Below are 24,007 nucleotides of genomic sequence, written 5' to 3' on the forward strand. Positions count from 1 at the left end.
ACGGTTTTGAGGCTTTTGGTCAAACAAAACTTAAAACAACAAATTTTAATTCCATTCATGTGTGTGTGGCATAAACTGGCTCAACCAGAGGAGAAAGTTTGGGCCCAGAAAACACAGATACAGGAAGCTTTGAAAACTTTTATGACACATGTGTCAAGGGGGCAGCTTTTACTGGAATAAATGTTGCACCACAGTGGGACACACTCGTATTCTGGACTGAAAGAAACAGACAGACCACAATCACCTCATCCATCACCACCTTCACATCCTAATTCCTTCAGAGGCTCAACAGAGACTGAGCCGGAGCTCCTGCTGGGAAACAAGACGAGAGAGTTTATGGCCATGCATCTTGTCTGTGAGACAGAGGTCTGTGCAAAGTGCTGAGATGCTGCTGCTTAACAGGTTTAATGTTTAACACTGTTTACCTCATGCTTAGCGTGTTAACATGCTGATTGTTCCACGCACTGGATACAACGTAGAGCTGAGGCTGCTAGAATAACCACGAACCTCAAGATAGAGCTACAGAATGTCAGAAGAGGTGCAGAGTTGTTAGGATTCAGGAATGCAACTGCTCGTGATTAGTTGTTCAAATATTTCCCATTCCCCGACATCGCACTGCCCAGAGCACGTCTCTCCTCTGCCACCTGGATGCCCCTGACAGGTTGGCGTTGCCCAATTTTACTTTTCACCTTTCACCGTGATCAGATAATGTTGAGATTAGATCTCGTTTCTTTCTCCAGGCTGCCACTTGAGGGAATCTCACATTCCATCAAGTTTTTTAAGCCATAGATGAATAATCTGTGCCTGCACTGTTTGGTTTTCTGTGGGCGTGTTTCTGCAGCAACAGGGTTTTAATTTGAAGCTGCAATTTGTTGTCATTTCATTCCCTCAGCTCCATAATGCATTTGCATTTTCCAGCTTCGACTGCTCTTCGCCTGAGTCCGACTCTCAGCGGCTCCGATCAGTCACGGTGCCACTTCACTCTGTCCACATGCTGCCTGAGTGGAGGAAAGGAGCTAAGGGTTTAAAAACTGATAGATGGAAGAAGATAGGAAAGTTATGATTTATATCTGTGTGAGACAAATGCCTCCGCCGTCCTCCTCATCCCTCTCCTCATCCCCGTGGCAGCTACAGACTGATGCATTAATCCGTCTCCCCGCCGTTTGCAGAGGGGGGGGGGGAAGCGGGACGCAATAATCGTTCATCAAGTCCAGCTTGGGGCCCACGAGTCGACCTTGAGAGAGGGGGCTTTCATATTCATCCTGGCTTTATTGGGCCTTTTTGCTCACCCCACCACCCATCCAGACAGTTATAAGGGCGAGGAGTGAGCAACACATATAAAACCACTTGTAGACAGAAGGATAAATGTCAGTCAGTGAAAGACCCCTCGCTGTCAGAGAGGCCTCTTACAGAGAGTAAACAAGCTCCGGGTTCATGAGTCCTCCTGCATGAATCAAACTCTGACTTTTCTTTTTTTTTAACAAGCTTTGAAGAGACGTCCCTGTTGTGTGAAATGTGTTTATCCTTCTAAGTTCAAATTTCAAGTGATTTACGCTCTGCATGAAGCTCTCCGAGCCGCACTAACAGCTCTTGTTTTTACTGTTGGGTCCATAACGTTTCTCCGGGAATAATGTTCTCGTTATCTGTTTCGCCACCGCACATTCTAAGTTAATGAATCATGTCATATGCTGCGTTTTCATGGTCTCATTTTTATGTGGACAATAAGTCACCTCTTAACAGTCTGGCACATCACTTAAATGACGTCATTTTTATTTTTTTTCTGGATGTTGTCCAGGTCATATTGTGTGTTACGAAGGGGGCGGGTCTTCAGTTTGGGTTTGATGGCTGCTGTATAGAGGCAGACTGCACTGAGACCCGCATCAGGTTTCTTCATGATTACTACTCTATTGGTTTTTTAAACAATACTATAATGCTATAATGGGCAACTGTAGAAACAACAGAGAGGAACTAAAGCCATGCTGTGAAATTAAAACACACCAAACTCTTACTTGATGGACTAAGACTACAGGTAAAATGCATAGAACAGGGCTGTTTCCTGAATGTCAGAGGTTTCAAAGGCTTTTAATGTGAAGTAGGTGGTTTCCTTGAACTTTTCATTTCTCAGAGTCTTGTCTATTGGCCACAACGTTTTCTGCTGTTGATAAACTCTACACGTTTCTCCACTTTCCCAAAAGATGAGCTTCAGGCTTCATCTGAACTCGCACACAAACACACATACAGTGTATATAGTAATATTGATATTAACATATTGTTTATGACTCTGTTAAAAGTAATACGTCGAGCTTCAGTGTTTTTTTCAGCTGTAAATTAAATCATATATCTGTTGTTTGAGGAAATACATGAATGCTGGTTTTAAAATCACGTTTATTAAGAAATTTATAAAAAAAAAGAAACTACATTTATTGGTTGAATGTGGCTCATATCGCCACCTAGTGTTTCAAACCGTCTTCGACCTTTCTGGACCAATGCTTACGCAGAGTCAACTGTCTTTACTTCATGACATGTGTATATCTTAGAAAAGGTGGGCGGCCCTCACCCCCAGTGAGAGGGGATCTGGCAAGCTGTGCTCATTTTCAAATGTTTCAAATGTTCAACCTAAACCACCACATTGGTAATATTTGCACCTTCAAGTGTTGGTTTTGTATTTTTTGTATAAAAATGATCATCTCTGGAAAGCTAATGAGGTGTTGCTGTGCATCTTAATGTGGTCGGTGCTCAAAGTGAACTTTAATGATCTCATTTGTGATTCCATGTTCTGTTCTCCCATATACATGGACACTGTACACACACACACACACACACACACACTAACACACACACACTAACACACACACGCTCTGCTCACACCGCTGCCTGTGAGCGTGTTGTATTCCTTAAGTCAACTCCTGTGCTCTATTTACATAATATTGTGTGGCTGAGGTTGGTCTGCACTCGCTGCCACTCCCCTCTGCCCGCCCAGCTCTGGCCTCTGCAGCCATTAATCAGAGGGTGATGTACACCAGCTCTGTACAGTTTCTACACCCCCCCCCCCCCTCAAATATGAACATTTTAAATGACCTATTTGTGCATATATGCAATGTAAATATTTATAGAGACAATATAAGAGATTGCCTCTCGTAGAATATGTTTAGTATCAGAATAGCACGATAGCATCTAGTAATTTATTATGTGTGTTAAAGTTATCAGTGATTTAATCCTGTGTGTGTGTGTGTGTGTGTGTGTGTGTGCGTGTGTGCGTGTGTGCGCGCGTGCGTGCGTGCGCGCGTTAGCCTATTATTCATTTTATATAGGTTACATTAGGTCTCTGCGCTGGCTGGTTGATTAAAAGTCATCGTTGCTCCCGGTTCATGTTTTTCTTATTATTTTTGTGAATGAAATCCGAGCTGTTGAAGATATAATTAACCATGCATCATTCTGTAGCTTCAGGGAATTTATGTGCTGGCACAAGTTTGTCTTCTCTGAGCTTCTGGGCACTACATGCAAGACATATGTTACACATCATTCAAGGCCACATATTATGGCTCATTATTAATTAAATAATATATTAATAATATACTTCACAACATTAAATGTGTATATTAACATTGATAAAGCCAAACATGTCTTACTTCCCTGCTGTGAAATCTGATTGACAATGACACAGTTAAGATAAAGTGTAACCCGTATTGACAGATGAGCTACTTCAGCCCCTTGAGCCCTAGCGGTTTGGATAAAGAGCTAATTCAAGAGATTAACTAAAAACAATGATATATTCTAATGTGTCCAAAGCCTTGACCATTTACATTTAGTTCTAAGAAATAAATTTAGTCAGTTCCACTTCCCCCACACTACGACGCCACTGCATCCACCGCCTGTTGGTCTTTAAACACTCATTTAAATGAAATCATTAGCTTTTCACTATCAAAAATGCTGTTAGTTTGAGAAATGGTCTTTTCTTTTTTTTTAATAATATGTGATATCTAAATGGAGTTGTGTTTCTTGTGTCACTTGTTATGGTCTGTAAAGATTTTGTATGAACGATAAGTCAATGAATTATAATAACGATATTATAACTCAAAACTGCCCTGATGAGACTTGTGTATTGGCATTGACATTATTACCGTGAACACATAAACTCAGCAGCTGCAGAAATGCTAATCTAATCAATAGTAGATTGATTCGTATTTATATATTTATTTACTCAAAATATGCTTTGCTTATTTCAAATTGGACACACTCTAATAATTCACTTTAATAGAGATAATTGCAATTTCATTGAAATCTGAAACATTCAATCATCTATGTATGGAGTTTATTATATTAATGATGTTATAAAACGATGAGTCATGAGTCTCCTGGGCACATCTACAAACGCTGGAGTTCAGTCTGACAGCAGCTCAGTGAAAACCACTTCCTCCTGATCCACATCTGGAGAAACCAGATTGTGGCAAATAGTTGTCATCTCACTGATGTCCGCTGTCAGCGCTGGCACCCTCACTTAGTGTGTGTCTGTGTGTGTGTGTGTGTGTGTGTGTGTGTGTGTGTGTGTGTCTGTGTGTGTGTGTGTGTGTTATAGTTAAAAGGGAGAGCACCACACTGTTCTGCAGCTTCAGCCTCCCATCACTCACATCCCCACTTATGTTTCCAGGTGACTGAGCCATATGGGCCCCATCAATCCTCACCTCCATCCCTGGTCCCGATGAAGGGTTGTTTCAGTGTTCACTTTTTCCAGCACTTTGATCTCGTAGCCTCGAGCTTCATACAAGCTTCTTTAATCTTTAAAAAATGACGATTTAAGGTTTTAAATGTTTGATGAGCACTTTAATGAATACGTTATAAGCAGCGTGGCCTCTTTTTTTCATCTCAACCTGTACATTTTTTTGCTTTTTTCTAACTTAATTTAGGTTTATCATGTAGTTACTTTGGAATTTACACCAAAACAATATAGTTAAATAGTTTCACTGTTGTTTTGACAACCGAGGTAATTTACAGCCTATTTTTTTACACCTTTTTTGGTTTTGTTGCAGGAGCTAAAAGCCATTGAACACCGCTTTTCAAATTGGTTAAGTGCATCTGAATTCCCCAGTGACTGCTGTGATTCTGTGTTTTATATGGGGAGTAGGGTAAATCCTTTAATGCCGCACAAGCCTCCCATGAGGTGAAATCTGTTTTGAAAAGTCTGCTCTCCGGGTCACACGGAAAATGCTCTTTTCCCTTGTGAGTTTTCGACCTTGTCAGATTCGTGGAAGCCAGTTTCAAACTGCGCGCAGGATTTAGCCTTGTACGCCACACACAGAGCGGTGTTTGTCCGAGTGTCAGGTCGTATCAGGATCCTTGTGCCTGATGTGGCCTGGACAGTTTTGTCCCTCTCTGCAGGAGACACCATCCCATTGAGAGATTTCCCTGCTCTATTCACTGCTTCTTCCTTTTTTTAACCACTACAACTGCAATCATTTCTCTCATCAATACAGCAGTCATTACTCTAAATAATTTGTTTGTTTGTGTGTGTGTGTGTTTTCATAGAAAAATGTCAAACTAGTTTTTAGTATTGTGCATAATGATTTCAGAGTAGAGGTTTGCCTTTCCTCGCTTTTCTTTAGTCCCAAAACAAACAAGGAAACTAGCAAAATCCTCCAATTTCGGAGGATGCAGCAAACATTTGGAGTTTTCTTCACCAAATGGTTACCTCTCGCCAAGAAGGTTCTTTTTTCTCTCGTCTGCTTGAGATCTCAGCCAAGGAGGTTTTGATTTCCTTGCTTTGTCCGTCTCTCAGCAGGATTACGCTCAAACTACAGGGTTTGGTTAAATAATGATGGAAGGGTTGGTTATTGGCCAAGGAAGAACACCTTCACTATTTGGAGGCGATTCCATTAAGTGGGCAAATCTAGGACATTTATTTTCACTTTTTTTAACATTACGAGATGCTCGCACTCACCGAGTGTCGGCCTAATTGGTTTCTTTGATACCTTTGTCGAGAAGTTGTGTGTGTCTGTCTATTAGTTAGAAGCATTACACAAAAACGTTCCTTATGTTGCTGTGGATACACTCTAACATTGCATTTTTTGGACATTTTCAAATCAGGCACATTTAGGGAAGTGATGTTTATGATTTTGTGAAATTAGGTGCAGCTTGATTGCATTTGAAGAGACTGTTGGCGCTTGGCAGTGGAGGTATGCACTCCACTGAGGATTATGCAAAAGCGGCTAAACTGATTTCCGCTAAACTCGGTGGAGACCTAAGCATGGAGAGAACAGATGGAGTTTTGATGCGAATATGGAATAAAAAGCAGATCCAAGAAAAACATTCACTTCTTTTAACAATATTTTATGACAAATGATTCATTAGGTTATCAGACCTATTCCTGCTTTATTGTCAAGATAAACATTTAAACGTTTGGCTCTATTGTGCATGTATGAGTATTACCTGTAAATGTCACTGCTTTTATCACATGACCTATGATCCTATTAATTTTGCTAACTTCTCTCTTTCTTTCCTTTCTTTCAGCACTCAGTCCGTGGATATCTACTTTCTCCCACCCGGGTGTGCAAGACTATTCGCAGCTCACCCTTGACCTGACCAGGAATGAGCTTATTGTGGGTGCCAGGTAAGAGACTGTAAATCCACTCGGCTTCTCACCGCTCCGAGCACATTACTCAGAACATGATACCCTTTCTGACTCACACACACATTTCGGATAATGACGCTTCTTAAGTGCTCTGCCGAGGCCTCTTTGGACCAAGTCAGGCTTTGGATTTGGCAGAAGGGATGAATTTGGAAGAAATAAGTTATGTCACAATAGTATTGTACATATTTTCATGACCTTGTTTGACCCTCTTAAAAACACACACACTCAAATGCACATTATATTCAATATGCATCACAAAAACATACACTCAGACTTAAAGGAAACTAAGATGACTGAAGGATAATAAAATACATCCTCCAATCAGCTTTGCTTTGATTTGACAGCAGCTAAAATTTTCTCTGCTCTGATACTTCATTTGCATCATTAAACACATTTCTCCTGGATAAAGGTCAAACTGTGCAAACACTCACTGTCGTCTCTCCTCAATCCAGAAACTACCTGTTCAGACTGGACCTCAGCAACATGTCGCTGATACAGGTAGGCAGACGAACGACTCCTTTCTCTATTTTCTTTCTGCTGAACTTCACTGGCTCAAATTCATTTTCAAACTTGCATTGTTATGGGAGTATATGCTTATTGTCCTTTGAAGGAGACATATCATGCAATTTTTTTGTCTCTCCTCTGGGTTCTGCAAAGTTAAAATGCCCAAAGTCATCAGTAAACGGAGCTGATCTCCCCACAGTGAACCTGCTCCTGAAACAGCTCATCAGACGTTACTTCCATATTTATTTCATATCATTCAGCAGATGCTTTTATCCAAAGCGACTTACATTTAGTGCATTCAATCTATTATGGGCCATTTAGGGGTTCAGTATCTTGCCCAAGGACACATAGATATGCATATGGGGAAGACTGAGAATCGAACCGCCGACCCCTTGGTTGGAGGACGACCACTCGACCCCTCAGCCACAGCCTTCCCACAACCACGTTTCTGCTGATCTCCATATTCCACAACTAGAGTCTATACGCCATGGAAGTCACTTTACAATTGAAAATTGGAACATACATTCAATGTGGGTGGAATAATTCATATTAAAACTGTTATGACAGTTAACTCCTGGTCCAGCAGAGGGCGCTCACCATCAGAAAACGAGGCTGTACGTACATATATTTGAATTCATTTCGTGTCCTGTCAAATTCATTCGAACTTGATTTTTGGAAAACGTGACAACCCGAGCACTAAAAGCGATTGACCAATCACAACAGAGTGGACCAGCTGGCCAATCAGAGCAGACTGAGTTTAACGACAGAGTTTCAGACAGTGGCTGAAAAGAGGAGCTGCAGCAATGATCAGGAAAGTGATGTATTTTCTGAACATTAGATTATTTAAAGATTTTCAAGTGAAGCACTAATTAAATCATTACTAACAAAGATAATACAATAGCTCTTCTTGAAAATACAGAGCCTGACATGTTGTCTGGGGTTTTTGTGGTGATTAATTGTGTATTTCGAGATATAGAAACATTGTTCGAGGAAATTGTGCTGTGATTTTAAAGGATTGAGGCATGTGTGTGTTATCAAACCACTTGTTGCTCTGCTTTTATAGGTTTATCTGTGGTTATTACATATTACACTCTGTTTGATATACATATATTTTGGTTTTAAAGGCAGTTGCCCTTGTAGCATGAAATATTAATAGAGGAGACACCTAGAGGCTGAAAAGCTGACAATAATAAAACTTTATTACTACAATAAATTGAGCGGCTCCTGTAATATAGATGCACTAGGGAAGGTAGCAGAATAATGTATGCATGTTTGTTTCAATGTAGAGGCAGGTCAGGGTGATGATGGGAGTTCAGGTTCTGGACGAGGTTTGAATGTAGTTAGTAGGTCCATGATGTGTGTGTGTGTGTGTGTGTGTGTGAAACAACGTTTAGAACCTGACAAAAAACAACAACAAGTCTTTGCCTCAGTTTATTTTGTTGTCATCAAATTTCGTTAAAGTTTTGGTAACTGCATCCTGTGGTAACATGTGACAAATAAAATTCCCTATCTGAAGTCTCTCCAAGAAGAATGTTCGCTGAGTATGCTCTGAAGATATAACCATGTTCCGGGAGGCTCATCTACTTGAAGTTGCAAAGCATGATTTGGGGGGAAATGGCATCCAAAATTAGAAAAGTGGTATTTGCTGAGCAAGCTTTTTAAAATGACAAAAGAAAACAATTATTTGATATGAAATTTGCTGAAATCCTAGATTTCCCCGGTAGCGATAAATCATCTTTTTCGTCCATGGAAAATATTTCAGGCCCTTGGCAACTGATTGCATTAATGTTCTTTTGCAGCAAATGCTTCCTGCTGTGTTGTTCTGATTAACGGGACGTCACATGTCAATAACACATGGTTGGCAGTAATAATCAAGTCTCTGTCGGTGATGCTCTGTCTGCTGAGCCACTTGTTAACTACAAATAAACAGTTTCGCACATATGACCAAACCACTGTTGAGTTATAAAAGTGAATGATATTGAATGAAATTAGCTGCAGGAGATGAGTCTATATGCTGAACTAAGAATAGTTGCCGTCCTCCATGTTGCAGAGAATAAACACATGTATCTCTGAGTGTCCATTGCCTGTGGGTGTTATGTGTGTTTGTGTGTTTTATGATATTGTGAGCGCTGAGCAGGAAAGCAGCATTGGTGTAGCCGGGAGTGCGAGCTCCGGGGCACAGGTTGCATTACGGTTGCATCAGACACCTCACGGGACAAGCCCCCCCCCCCCTGTTCTCTTCAGCACCGTGTAATCTAAACCGGTACCTCACTGTCACTGAGAAAGGACGAGCAGTCTTCATCCAGCACAGTTCAGTGCACAGGTGTCTTGAGATCTCCTTTTTAGTTTGACACTGGTGATTTTTGCAAAGTTCATTATATATTCTGATCCTGTTATCAATAATTTCATTTATCATGTCTTATAATCGACAAAGGTTATACAAATTGGTGGTTTTGCATGTTTTAGCCCATTAGCTATAGATTTTTGGAACTTAATGTCTCCAAAGCTTAGCTCATGGTAAGAAAATGAATATCGCTGAGAACTGGTGTGTTTCACTTTTTGTCTTCATGATCTTTTGAAAACTAAGTCCTTGGTGCTGCATTAAAGGAAAATCTGAGATTCTTGTTTTGGCTGGTGAAAAAAAAATGCAGGGAGTGTTGTAAGATAGTGAGAACTCCAGCCTGACCGATATGGATTTTTACAGCCTGATGCAAATACTGATATTAGGGGGGTTACATTTTTTAAATACCAATATATTGGCTAATATGTCATTGTTTTTGTAAAGTCAATGTCAAAGAAATGTAATCAAGTTTTGATATATCTTCATATAAAAAAACTAGAGTAAAGAAAACACAAATACAACCAAATATATAGAACTTGAATTATTTATATATTATATGAGATGTAAATCTAAATCTGAGTGTTTCTGCGTTGTTTACGTTGTAAAATAAATGTCTTCAAATCTGAATATTATAAACACTGACAGCGATATGCTGGGCTTGTAGGCTGCAGGGCAAACAGTATGGGTATTAGGAATTTGTCAGATTCCTGCATGAATAACATTTCTGTTCGATAACTTCTACTGTTTGCTAAATATAGAAAAATCCATTTACTTTCCTGATGGAGGCTCCATCATTCACCTTTTATTGACCTGCTTGTGGAACCATTCTTTTCTATTTTCTGAAACCATTTAAACTACACAAAAGAAGCACTGGTTACAATATGTTTTCAAGGACAACAGCCTGCATTATTTTACCCAACATTTCCACACATTGGTGAAAGCTCAGCAGACGCTACTCTATCTAACAAAGTTCCCTTTCACCGCAGCCACAAGGGAATGACATGATGTGTACAGCTGCCACCCGTGTGTCACCGCCGATATCAACGCGCCCTTTGTCTGCGTGTCCTAGTTGTCTCGTCTCGCAGGAGAGAAGTTGACTTATGAGGGTTTTTCATTTGTTCTCACCCCGGGTTGTGTTGTTCTCTGCAGCTCCACGACACATCTGCTATCTCTACATCACTCTGACACGTGGGACGCATCCATGCTGTACACGCATATTCAGTAAATGTGCACAAATATGCTTTCCACCATGCTGCCTGGATTCTCTAAATGTGTCTTTCTCCCTCAGACACACGCCCACACACATCCTCAGCTTATTGTGAGCTTTGGGGATAAATGAGGTTGATCCTTCTTCTCTCTGGCCCGATGCGGAGGTGTCATCCGTGATGCCAAGGCTGAAATCAATGTGAACATTATACAAACTGCCCCGACGAAACGAAGCAGGGAGGAGGGTCCGCACCCCCCGTGCTCATTTGCCAGTAAACGAGAGCTGTCCAAAGAGACGGAGGAGGGCGGCATCTTAAAATACTCCCTTTCTTTTGTTGTATAACCAAATGGAAAAACAAACCCAAATCTCCCACTTGCCCGTCCGAGCTCCTGCTTCGACATCAAAGGCTCAATTCCCAGAGTCATTTGGATTCCTGAACCAGTGATCGTTGCCTAAAAACCCCAAACCACCTGTCAGACACCAGGGGCTGTTTCCACACTGGATTTGTTTGTTTGAATCCAAACCCGAGTTGAGTTGTCGTCGCTCCCTCATGGCTCTGAGCTCGGTTTTCTTTATCCCAGCGCAGCTCTTTTATTGAAAATGATCGGCATGCATTTCACTGTAGAAAGGAGAAAAGAATTTGTGTTGTGGGCACAGGTGAACTAGGAGTGTGATGATCTTTAATGGTTACGGGAAAGTTAAAATCCAGTTTCTTCTATGTTCGGCGTGGATTTTAGAAATCCTTTGAGTAATTGGTCTTGTTCAGCTCAATTCAAAGATCCATCAATCCATCTATACCTCCCATCCTTCGATTAAACCAATCACAGCTGACATTGGGCTTGAGTTTGACTCTTTAAATATAGAAGCAAACATGGCAAACTATAGTAGTTATTGGACTTTCCAGTTCATGATGCTGTGAGGTGCACAGAGATGCGGGTCCTCATTTTAGCCTTGAATCTTTGTATACTTTATCTGATTCGTTTTATGGAGCCAGATCTGTGTCATAGCCATGGTTCTGTGGATTTCACATCAAACCTTTAAGCCAGGATACAGTTCACGACTGAGCCGGCAGATGAATGTCGCAGATTTCAGTCGCGGCTGAGAAGAGCCTCACGATTTAGAAGCTGCTGATTTGGTCACTAATGGTTCAGTACACTCAGGTGATAGAGACGTGTTTGTTCCTGTACTGAAAACTTTTAGTGAAAGAAAATGTATGACAACACATTTACAGTATGTGAATGAGACCCAAAACACCCATATAGCAGTGCAGCTTCGTCATTCCTTCTCCAAAACCATTAGTGTTTAGTGGCTTTTGCTTTAACCGAGCCCATCACCACCCCAGCATCCGGCTTTGATTCTTTAGTTTCTGAGCACAAGATATCTCCTCCCAATCTGTGTGTGCAGGCTCTGCAGGGGGACTATGCTGCAGGGGGGGATGAGTTCGGAGCCAGAAACGCTAAAGATTAACTGTACTGCTGTGCTGCGCAATTAATTTTCCTATGGGGGTACTGATTGGGTTCTGAGACAGCTCTGCACTTTCACTGGAGCCAGTCATAGACCCTCTCTCTCAGGTGCATTAAGGGTTATGTTTTTTCTGGTCTGCACTGGATCAGAAAAGACATCTCGACAGCATTTGCTTCCAATTCCAGAAATCTATGTCTCTCTGTCGGCTTGCGTGTCTTGAGAACCATCCATCTTGCCGGCTTCACATTCCTCCTGTGTATCGTTAAGGGCCAAAGGAATTGCAGTGTTGAATTTGGTGGGATTAGGACAAGCGATATGTTTAATAGCCGGTCTCTAGTCACCGCAACTCAATTGCTGCGGGTCACAGTTGCAGTTTCGGGAAAGAAACCTGCAACCAGCATCATCACAGACCAAGAAATACAGGCCACTCCAAACAGACAGGTTTAGAATGGACATTGTTGTGCATTTGAAAAGGCAACAAGGTGAAGTTCATCTTCATTGTCAGTCACCTTACAACACTGCACTCACAACTTCAGCTATTTAAATGCTAAGTACACTGCCTATACTTCTGAAGTCAAGGATGTGACCTTGTTTTAAGACAGCATCAACTGCCAGTCCGAAAGTTTACTGCAGAAACCAAGTCGACCCGTAAAGAAATGGAGCTGCAGCCCCGTGGGACAGGATGCCTGAATGGCTTTACCTTAAAATAAAGGTTGTCCGCTGAGAACAGGTGAGAGTCACAGTGAGGCCATTTATACATGGACCTGCTGATTGATTGAAAAGCCGAACCAAAGAGGGTGGATTACACACAATGCAGCATTCTCCGCTCTCTCCCACTCCTCTGTGGGGACTGGTTGTCCTGGGCTTTCCAACAGGGCCATTATCAGGGCCTGTAACCATCCACCGCTGTCACCATCCGTCCTTCCCCCCCTTTTAGTGTCGGCTTTTCTCTCCTGCATGAAGCTATTAGAAATTGTGTGTGTTGGATTGTTTGTGTGTCGGCCATTTGGGTTATCAATGACAGCCAAAATGGGCAGTTCCAGTCTGATTCATCACACAGCTGAAGCCAGAACAACCACTTGTCTGGGTGGAAGCATCGTAGATGAAGGGCTGGATGTATTTTCTTTCTTTTGTAAACACTGAATGTGTGTTTGTATGTGTTTGGAGGCAGATGCCGAATTGCAGTTTTTTCGGTGGCAGAAGTTTTTGAAGGCAGACCATGCCAGAGGAGGGGCCGAGGTGCTGATGCCAGGACTTTTAAAAGCTCAGCTCGGGCCGTTGTGTTCAGGCACCTGGGAGAACACCTGCCACCGCCATTAGTGAGAAGGCGAGCGCAGAGGAATAAATGTGTAGGCAATCAGTGGAGAAGGAGAGTGAGGGGGAGGGAGAAGTCTCAGAAAAGGGGATCCAGGGATAAAGAGGTAGCCAGGGGCTGAAGAATGAACGACAGGAAAGATAACAGGAAGAAATGGAATTCGAAACACAAGCCGAGACCATGAGAACAACACTGGAAATGGCACCTACGGAGCTGAGATGAAGACGAATGAGAAAGAGAAGAGGAGTGAATATGGGAGAGAGTGTGTGGAGGGGAGGGGAAAAGCTTTCATTCCTCTCCAGCTCCGAGTTTTCTCACTGGGAATTTTTTCTGTAGTAAACATCTGTCTCTCTGTGAAGTCATAGAAAATAGTTTTTTTTCTGGGGTGCAGTACCCGCACAAGACCTGTCCCTGGAGAGGAACCAATGTCCTCAGAGTCGCATCTTCATTCCTCACCTCGCTGCCGTGTTGTTTTGTTTCTTGTGGAAGAAAAGCAGATTTGCAAAGTTTCTGGAGGGTTTCAACGTTTCATGCCATTGTTAGAGTTGATTTGAAAAAGGGTAAATATGCATATGTGTGTTTGTCACTTCGTTTATACATCTCTGACTCAAGTATAGCCTATGATAACATTAAAGTTTCTTTGCTCAGGTTTTGCTAACATCATGATAAAGAAGTCATGGGCATGAAATGGAAGCAGAAGTAAAAACTGACACCCTTTACAACGGCTGTAAAGGTGCTTTACGGTTCAGTCGTTTAAATACTGTAGGTGTGTGATCACTTAGTTATATTATGTTATTATATGTTATACTCCGTTATATTACCTCTGCCGCTGATATTTAATTGTCGTTTGTCTTTCATCATCACTCGGCAAAAAAAGAACCAAGATTAATTTTAGGGCAAATGTGTTTCATGACCCAATGAAGAATTCATTTTTTTACCAATCTGAATAAACAGGAAGATCCAGGAATTAATTAGAAAGGTAAATATTGTGGTCAATCAGTTTTTGCCCTCTATTTTCTCTAAAGGAACTGTTTCATTCAATCTAGCTTAATCGCTGTCTGACCCTTTTTACCACTTCCAATGATGCCACCATCCCAGTTTTCAGTAAATCTTTGGTAAATTTGGTGTCAAATAATCCAGAATAATGGACCTGGAATAATTGAGCTCAATCAAACACAAAACACACATGAATACCACAGGTGTGAGTGTTTTAGATATATATATAAAGGCTAGATGTCTCGTCCGCGTTGCCGGCCAACGGAGTCGAACGCCTGCACATGGCGGCCATCTTGCCACAGGCGGCTCGCTCACCCATAACATTGTGTTGGTAGTGGTACATGTACTTTTTAAATAAAATAAAATAATTCTTGATGTATATTTGTAAAGGGAAATGTACCTATTTTAGAACATTATTCTATTTTTTAGAAAAATAACATAATTATTCATAAGTATGCAGTGTCATAACTACATCTCTGACGTTTATAACAAACCAAACCGTTTAAAAATCGGTCGAAAATTTAGCAAGTTATGGTTATTTAAAAAGTACGTACCACTACCAACACAATGGATGAGCGAGCCGCCTGTGGCAAGATGGCCGTCATGTGCGGACGTTCGACTCCGTTGGCCGAGACATCTAGCCTTTTTATATAGATCTATGGTTTCAGAGGTGTGTATCTTTTCTCACCTATGTACTCGACACACAACAAATGCATCATCACCCACAGAGCCACCTCACACAGGGGCCGCTCGGGCATCCGGCTCGGGCGCAGCTGATAGAGTCTCAACTTCAGATGCTGCTGCAGAGTCTGAGAGTTTTCTGTCCCTGTCCTCTGCCCTCCTTCTCGTTTCATTTTCAAACCCTTCACTCGCTCTGCCTGTCTTTTTATATATTTTTTTGTGAGATGTAGTTCCGGTAGTGGTTCTGATTGCAATCCACCCACATGCTCTGTCCTAGAAGTACCCACTGACAGAGCTCTCTCTCTCTCTCCCTCTCTCTCACTGATGTGCTGGTCGGCCTGAGCGCCGCCGCAATCACAACAGCAGGGGGAAGTGTGTGCGTGTGTGTGAGTGTGTGTGCGTGTCTGTTTGTGTGTGAGAGATAAAACAGAGGAGTGGGAGAGTGGTTAAAGTAGAGAAGAGCTCAAGTGTTAGATGGGTGGGAGGCGAAAGGGGGGGAGCCGAGGCAAACGCTCTGTTTTTGTCATCTGCCCTCTCACTGTTTATTTGTATTCGGATGTAGATCTGCCAGATGTGCTACAAGAGCATTTCCACTGCTTTCACGGGGGGTGTGGGGGGGGGACAAGACAAACTTTTGATCTGAAAACTTTTCATGTTTGCGGCGGGAGCGAACGCTTAACGCTTCCTCCTTCCTTGCTTCTGCACTTTGAAAGTAATAGAGAAGTAACAGGAGCAGATCCCTGTTTGGATGGCTCTTTCTTTCCTCCACATGTTGCAAGGCACTAACAGGAGATGGAATATTGATTTGTGTCCCGCTAAAATTTGTACAAGGCAACCGAGCTGCAGCATTGTGCTGAATGTCTTTGTCTTTAGCTGAATGTTTTTTATTATGTTTTTTTGTGAGTTGCTGTAGTCGTCGGCCTTGTCAGACTGTGGCAGATGCTCTGGAGGTTTTTTACACGGAGAAATGTCTTTACACACTGCTGCTCGAAGGCCATTTGTCACATAATTACAGAAAGTACGATGAGTGTGCTCTTAAGTTCGCTCTTTTTTCCCTTTTCTGTCATATACACTCAGCTGTGCAGCTATCTGACAGCGTCGGGGCTTAAAAGGCCTCAGCGTTCGTCTTCTGTGAGGAGATGGTGGAGAATGTTACTCCTGTATCAACCACTTAGGGTCACAGATGTACTGACCCCACCTTTTCGGCTGAGCTTAAGTACCAGCATTTACAGAGAGGGACGACATATGGGATGGAAAATAAGAGGAGAAAGAATATGAATGGCAGGGAAGTGGAAAGACAAACACAACCAGCGAGGAGCTGACAATTAAGTCAAAGTAGGATTCATGCATCTCGCTCCCTGTGCAGGCAACTAAAAGACCAGCATGGTTTGTAGATTGGAAAACAGAATAGGAAGTGAAGTGATTGTTATATCACTGGTTTAAAGGAATATCCGTCCAACAACTTGTGCTTTTAGCATCAGACGCTTTGCGCCCTGTGGGTTTGAAGGTTGCTGGAAAAGGACAGCAGCTGTAGTCCGTGTGGAAACCGGCTGATTGAATAGATTCCACCATTCACAAAGCTTCATGGGGGCAAGAAAGGATATTCAAATGTAAGTAACTCTTAAACCACTCATGCATTTTTATCTTGTTCTCAATAGTCTATTCATATTCTCAATACGCTCCAAACTCCCATAATGGAGATAAATTTGCAGTTTTTTGTGTGGATAGTGTTTTATTTAAGTTGCGGCTTACTGAGTTTACAGAAGGCAGTGTTTGATACTCAAACGTTTTTTTTCAGTAGTCTTGATGATCTGTGATTAAATTCATTAGAAATTGTATTTGACCAGAAATTCAAATGATTAGCATGTAAAGCACAAGCTTGGTAATAAGCTCAAGGTAATAAGCTAGTTTTCCAGACATTAGTTACTAAACTTAAACCTAAAGATTATGTTTGTTTTTATCCAGTGCACACAGGTAAGGATTTCATAACACAAAAAACAATATATTGAATATCATCATCCAGAACGGTTACTCTGTGGTAATGCAAACTTTGGGTTTTATTCCATCCATCAAGGAGCATATGTTTCCACTGCTGTCTACTTGATTGTGTTTTTGTTGGCTGGATTACTAAAAAACTACTGAATGGATGACATTTGAAATGTAATACAAAGTACAGAGTAAAAATGACTTTGTTTCCTGCAGCAGGAAGATAAAACTGAATGAGGTGGTATATTGCAACAGGCCTTGAAATCCAAGTGTGTGTGATAAACAAAGCACCGAGCATTGAAACAAAGAAGGAAAACTCACACTGAACCAATGGCACATATGTGAAAGACACACACAAGGAAAAACCTGTAAAAACGAGAAATTGGGAAATCACTTAAAATAAACATCCTGCTTGTTAAAGAGTGAAGCCAGCAGGTGAAAGGAGGAGGAGGACGAAGAAGAAGAGGAGGAGGAGAGGTCTTTGTCAGTTCATCAGATAACCCAAACATAGATAAGACAGGAGCAACGTGGAGGTGGAATGTAAACACCACATTAATGTCTGGATCTCCACATATCTGCCTCCATCCATCCACGCATCTGAACGTTTCATCCTCTCAACTCGTTTTCTCCTCAGCCACTGAACACGCGTCATTCTGCAAATCTGCTGGAGAAATCACGAGGTCTGTGTCTGTGACATGTTGTCCTGAGGATGAGATTATATTTGTGTGGAACTGCAGTTGGATTTCCATCAGGTGCCAGTTCCTGAAATCACGTGGAACAATCAGATTTGACATGTTGACGTTTACTCCAAGCTGAGTTGTTATTCTTTCAGAGCTGCAGACAATAATAAGTGAACATTAGAGATGTTCAGAAACTGATACCCACCCCAGATATCCAATACTGTGGAAACTGCAAGTACATTAATCTGTGAACCTGCTCGATACATTACATTACATTTCATTTAGCTGACACTGTTATCCAAAGCGACTTACAATAAGTGCTTTCAACCCCGAGGGTACAAACCCAGAACAACAAGAGGACATATCAGATATTAAACTGATAAGAACAGATACTGCACTTGATCTTAGCCAAAAGGCAGAGAAGCGATACCACATCTTAAATGTATTTTAGTTTCACTCAGATAAAAGTCAAATTTTCTTTCCCAAGAAATCTGTTCTTGTGCTAGAGTGCTGCTGACAAATACTGTTTATTGGGCGAAGAGGAAGAAGTGATTTCTTGTAAATGTCAATATTTCATGCAGGAAAGTCCCACGAGTAAAACAGCGACATATAGGCTGCTGTGTGTCAGACTTCAGTTTCACACTATTTAAAGAAAGTTGTTATTTATTCTTGTATTTATCTATTTGTCTTCTTAAGAGGTCTTTATGAATTTCACACTAGATAATAAAAGAAGTTCTATGTTATTCATTATCTGTACTTGTTTGTTTTTCCAAGGGTTTCACCTGAGCCGGGCTATAGAACCGTGATGGCTCCTCATACAGTGTTAGCAGAACACAGCTGTTAAAACATGTTATATAAGTTTTTTGAATGCACTGGTACGGGCTCAGCTCCGGTTGCTGGGCGATACACAAAGTTCTGCTGATCAGAATCGGTGTGAGGAAGGGTTAACTGGTATCGTAACATCTCAAGGTCACGTGGCAAAGCTGCTGATTAATCCAAACCGTCGTCTTATGTCACTGTAAAAACAAGACGACTGGAAAACACGTGCAGGGGTTCCGTCCAGTGAAAACCACTGGGCCTGAGTTTAGCCTCTTGAAGCTCCAAAACACACAAGGCCTGGCTGCTGCCCTGCAGGTGTGCTGCTGCTGAACTGCACTCTTCCATGTGGCCGGGCACAGTCGAGCGTTTCCCTCTGATTGATTTTCCCTTTTTGTAAATCCATGGGGGGCATCAGGGGTTGTGGAAAAGGACAATTGGGGCTTTTTTTTTTATTTACGCTTTTTTCAAGATATACAGTTCTTGGTTATTCCCCTCCAGAGTTACCCAATTTCATCAGTCATTATCCCCCAGATATGAAGGGACTCGACTCAAAGTGGGGGTCTTGACATTTAGCAGAGCGAGACACACTAAGGGTCACTTCTGTTTGATTGTGTCTTGATTTTGCTGAGGCAGGGACCTTGTGTTTGTTGTTAGTTTGGTTCCTGAGAAAGTACCAGAAGTTCTGAGACAGGAGGGATCCCCCTGTGAGTCGGGGGCCTGGGATTGGTCCTTGAGGTGGAGTTTGTGTTTAGGGTTGTTGGAGTCGGGCTGCGGTCTCTGGCTCCCACAGCCAGCTGATGATGAGCAGCCCCAGGTTGCCTGTGCAACATGATGGTCTGTATCAGATGTGAGGCTCGAGTGTGGGATGGAGGCAGAATGTGGCACTAAACCTGCACAGTGCTCTCTCACTTGTGTTTTCCTCTTTGCAGTTCAATCTTTTTATATCTGTAATTATTCATGTAGTTATGCTTAGGTTTTTATACTGGTGACTCTTTTTACCTGACATATATAATTACATGGCTACGCACTTGAAACCACTTCATCTATGTGAATATTTTGTCCTGAAACTACTGATAATATGGTCCAGCTGGGTTCAGTATTATTGTATCAAACTTTTGTCATCTCTGGAGTTTATCCTCATTAAGGGTTTGCAAATTAATTTCAATCCCCTATTCTTTAAAATATACGTGTATATATATGTGACGTATTCACATTGTTGAAAAGCAACAAATCATCACCTTGGAGAAACTGGAACTAGAGAATAATAAGAGCTTCTCATTGATATACAACTGAAATGATTAATCTGTTGACTGACGGACAAATCATTTATCTGTAATAGAACCTTATTGTGATGGTGGTGATTTTATCGTGCTACTAAAATCTGTTGTCCAAATTAATAATGATCCTATTGACAAAATAGCCTCTGGGGGCAATGGCCAATATTTTAGAGCTTCTGGTTTGACAGCAATATCTGGGCAAAGTCTTCCATTCACTGTGCATTATTTACATTTTGACCAGTTTCATTAATCACACAAGTCAAACATTTATAGACCGAAAATGGAAAATAGAAATGAAAACCAGCCTCCAGATTCTGCATTTTCACACACAATCTGTTTATTGAAATTAGTAATTATTAAAAAGGTAAATGGATTATACACATTTGGGGATTTTATTTTAGATGTAAAGGGTAAAATTCCCTCGAATGGAAAATATTCCAGATTTCATGTGGATCATTGTCTTGTTTCCCCAAAACTCCCCAAAACCTAAAATAAAACGCTACTATCATTTAACATTACAATTTAGATGTGAAGCCAGTCTGTTGAAATACTTTCTAGTGAAGCCTGAGTGTACTTTAAGTTTTATTGTGATTAGTTAAACATAAAGTCGCTTTGCAAACCTGAGATGACAGTGAAACAGGAGGGAGCAGCTGGTTTGTGTGTTGGTCTGTTGCTCGGTCCCAGTGCGCGTCGCTCCCTTGTGGCGAGTCACGACCAGGAGAGCAGATCTGACCTGTGGGGTCAATAGGTCGACTGTCCCTGTTTATTCATTTAAACAGGAAGTGCCTTATGTAAACTCCCTCATCAACATCCCAATGCACCCACGGAAATACATGTCGTTGTTATTCTAGGTGTTTTTGTTGGATGGTCCAGATTCCTTCGGGAGCGGAGGAATCGTGCAGGGATTAGTTAAGCTGAAGACACGGCAACCTTATCTCATGCTGGTGGTGTCAGTGTGAATATATATATTTATACAGTATAAATATGAATAATTTCATATCTGCATTCAAAATGCCACATCCAGCTACAGTCCTCACATCGCCGAAGGGCAGAGTGGATTCATAGGAAAAGCAGAGGATCAAAATGAATGGAAGGCCAAAGGACGGACATTAAACCGACCATCTCCGATATATTCATACCCTTCATTCGCCCACAGTATCAAGCTCCACTCGCTTGCCCCCGAGTTTGATGAGTCATGGCTGATTTCATTCAAACTCTTCATTAATCTCTATGCTGCAATTTGGCCAGAGATTTAATTATTGATACAGCCTTTGTGAGAATGGTGGGATATTCTCTGAGCCGCAGAGCTGAGAACGAGGCGGCGGCTCCTTGTCACCCTGTGATGTGCCGCAGCTCTGCCAGACGTCTGAGGAGAAATAACCGTCTCCAATGTTTAGGTTTCCAGCCTGGCACCTGCATGTTCACATACATGTACAGAGTCATCACTGTTTGTTTGTCACAGAGTCATTCTAGCCCCAATCCTTCTTCCCACACTGGAACATTTCTGGGTTAATAGCTGGTTTTATTATGTCATAAAGAAAAAATGATTACACTTATACAATATATAAGAATACAGATTTGACAGAGTTGAATTATGGATGAGAATTTGAATAGGTTAAACCCAACATAACAGCCGATAGCAGCTTATCACACATTTGGCAATTATGTCGACTAATAAATAAAGAGAAGAAGCAGAATGCTTTGCTCAAACGAATCTCTGAATTCTTAATTTCTTTTATGGCATGCTTCTTAAAAGTTAGTATCTGTTGAAAAACAATATTCTTATAAATTTTTCAAATTGTAAATATCAGCCTCATAAATTCACTAGTTGGCTTGTTTATGTTCAAGCACAGACAATAGCTGCTTTGCAAATGGTGACACGAAACAGGGTAAAACACGAAGATCACATCATTACTCCAAACCTACATGCCTCATTTCTCCTGTTAAAAGATGCACCTGAACACACCATCATAATAAAAAACAATAACCAATGATTGTTTGAAAAGTCATTATAAGTCATTATAATGAAAACTTCCCAAAAATACAATGTAGTAACTTACCAGCTCAAAACAGTGACTCAGTATCTAAAAATAATGGCTGAGTGTCTCATCGTTTCGACTTCCTGTCTCAGCATTTATCTTTTTCCTTTCACTGACAGAACTGGGAGAATGAGCAGAAAACAATAGTTCCTCTTCTTGATCATTTTTAAAAGTGTCACACAATTATTAATTCTCAAAATAATAAGTGATTAATATTCTATTGAATAGAAATGGAATACTGGGCCCTGTGTGTACGTGATGTTCGTGACGGTTTGCATGTTCCTCTGTGTTACCTGCGTCTGTACCTGTGTGGGTGTGTACAGTACAGTAAGTGTCTGTGGAACAGAAGCAGTAATCCACTGAGCTGGTTGGTTGCTCATGGAGAGACTGTCTGCTTTCACCTGCCATCGTCCCTAATGTGGAATTACAGTGGGTGGGAAGCAGCAGCAGAGTGAGTGGGCAAACACACACTGAACCACACACTGTGTTCGACTCAACGTTTTCACATCTGAAGGGAAAACAGCTTCCAGTTTCCCTTTTGATTTCTTGAGTTGCAAAACGCTCTTTAAAAATAATCTGTCATAACAGTACATTTCTAAATTTGTTCTACGTGTCCAGGATTTAGCGAACATTTTTCTTCAGTCCTTTGTGACGGTATAATTGCATCATGTTGTCGTTTGGGAATAAGGTTTTTTGTAGTTTTCTCTGTGAAGGAAGTTGTTTTTATTGGTGTTTGTCCGTCTGTCCGTCACCAGAATCACTTAAAAAATACTGATTTCCATGAAAGTTTGGTTGGCTAGGGCATGAAGAAGACCTCAGTCAATTATAGATCCTGATTAACAATCTGATTCAGGAATAATTTTGTTTGCACAGCCTCCTTGGAGATGTTTGGTCTTCTAACGCCTCTTCATTTAGGGGGTGAAATACACTTTATTACAAAGGCTTCTCCTTATTTAGCCTATTTTGTAGTAGTTAGTTGTAAGTGGGTTTGTATTGCAACCAATTTACTTTTTAAAATTAAACTTAATGAAAAGAAAATACTGCAATATTTTGTATGTAAGTACACAAGTAATATACAGAGTGCTTTCGGTTTATATGCAGGTAGGAAAATGGATGGATGAAGATAGAGATAGATAGATAGAAAGATAGATAGATAGGTAGATAGGTAGATAGATAGGTCGATAGGTAGATAGGTAGGTAGATAGGTAGATAGGTAGATGGATAGAAAACAATTATATACATTTTATTTCAGAATATGAAGGAAATCATTATTAGAAGACTGCTAGAAGAATGCATGCATATTCTTTAGTGAGGGTCTGGGTGGTGAACAGGCAGCAGATCACCCACCCACATTGACAGGTCCAAAGCTCTACTGTCACATTTCACTGGTAGACAGTCAATCAAAATAACAGATTAAGGGTTACCAATGGAAATAGAAAATTTGGTTGTCAGTTTAAAAAAAGACATGAAAAGAAGATGATGATGGAGAGGATTTTCAAAGACAGGAGAGTTCATCTGTGAGCAATTATTAAGATGAAAGTGCACTTCAGTACTTTTTCAATGAGGGACAAACCTCCTAGCATACCCATACTTTACATTTGAATATGTGTATTGTTGGAGACAAATACTGTTGCCTCTAAGATGCGTTCCCGTACGGAAATACTTTTTCTTGAGAAGTATAAATGTTTTTTACTTCCTTTTATAATCATTTAATGAAATATCAGCTCCTTGCATCAATGTTCAGTGTTTTCTCAACATAAACTGCATTAATATCAGATTAAATATGTAAACATAGAAGAAATCTGCCCAAGAATCTCCTAAACCTGATGTTTTCAGTCTTTGGGTGCTTCAGACACATTTCAGTATCTGTAGCTGGATATTGAACAGAAAGTGTAATTAAGTTCAGAACTGAGCTTTGTTAGTGCTGCATCACATTTTTTTTTTCGAGGAAATTAAATCACTTCCAAGAGGTCAGTCAGGCGTCGTTGTGGAACTGAGCGCCGGGTTTCAGACTTCGCTGGATGTGTCCATGAGCTTTAGGATGAACTATCCTTCTAAACTCTGCTTTTCTAG

General features: G+C 41.1%; 1 protein-coding gene and 1 pseudogene across 1 annotated transcript in view; one reads left to right on the forward strand and one right to left on the reverse strand.

Annotated features, from left to right (window-relative positions):
• Nucleotides 1-24,007, forward strand: part of sema5ba (sema domain, seven thrombospondin repeats (type 1 and type 1-like), transmembrane domain (TM) and short cytoplasmic domain, (semaphorin) 5Ba) — a 163,563-nt gene that overhangs the window by 73,626 nt on the left and 65,930 nt on the right. The window contains exons 4-5 of the mRNA XM_061088125.1: nucleotides 6,505-6,604; nucleotides 7,078-7,123. Of these exons, the coding sequence (XP_060944108.1) occupies nucleotides 6,505-6,604; nucleotides 7,078-7,123 (146 nt within the window). The remainder of the gene's footprint in view (nucleotides 1-6,504; nucleotides 6,605-7,077; nucleotides 7,124-24,007) is intronic.
• On the reverse strand, nucleotides 18,007-18,227 carry LOC133022261 (U2 spliceosomal RNA; annotated as a pseudogene).

Source organism: Limanda limanda, chromosome 16, assembly GCF_963576545.1.
Source record: "Limanda limanda chromosome 16, fLimLim1.1, whole genome shotgun sequence".
Taxonomy (NCBI): domain Eukaryota; kingdom Metazoa; phylum Chordata; class Actinopteri; order Pleuronectiformes; family Pleuronectidae; genus Limanda; species Limanda limanda.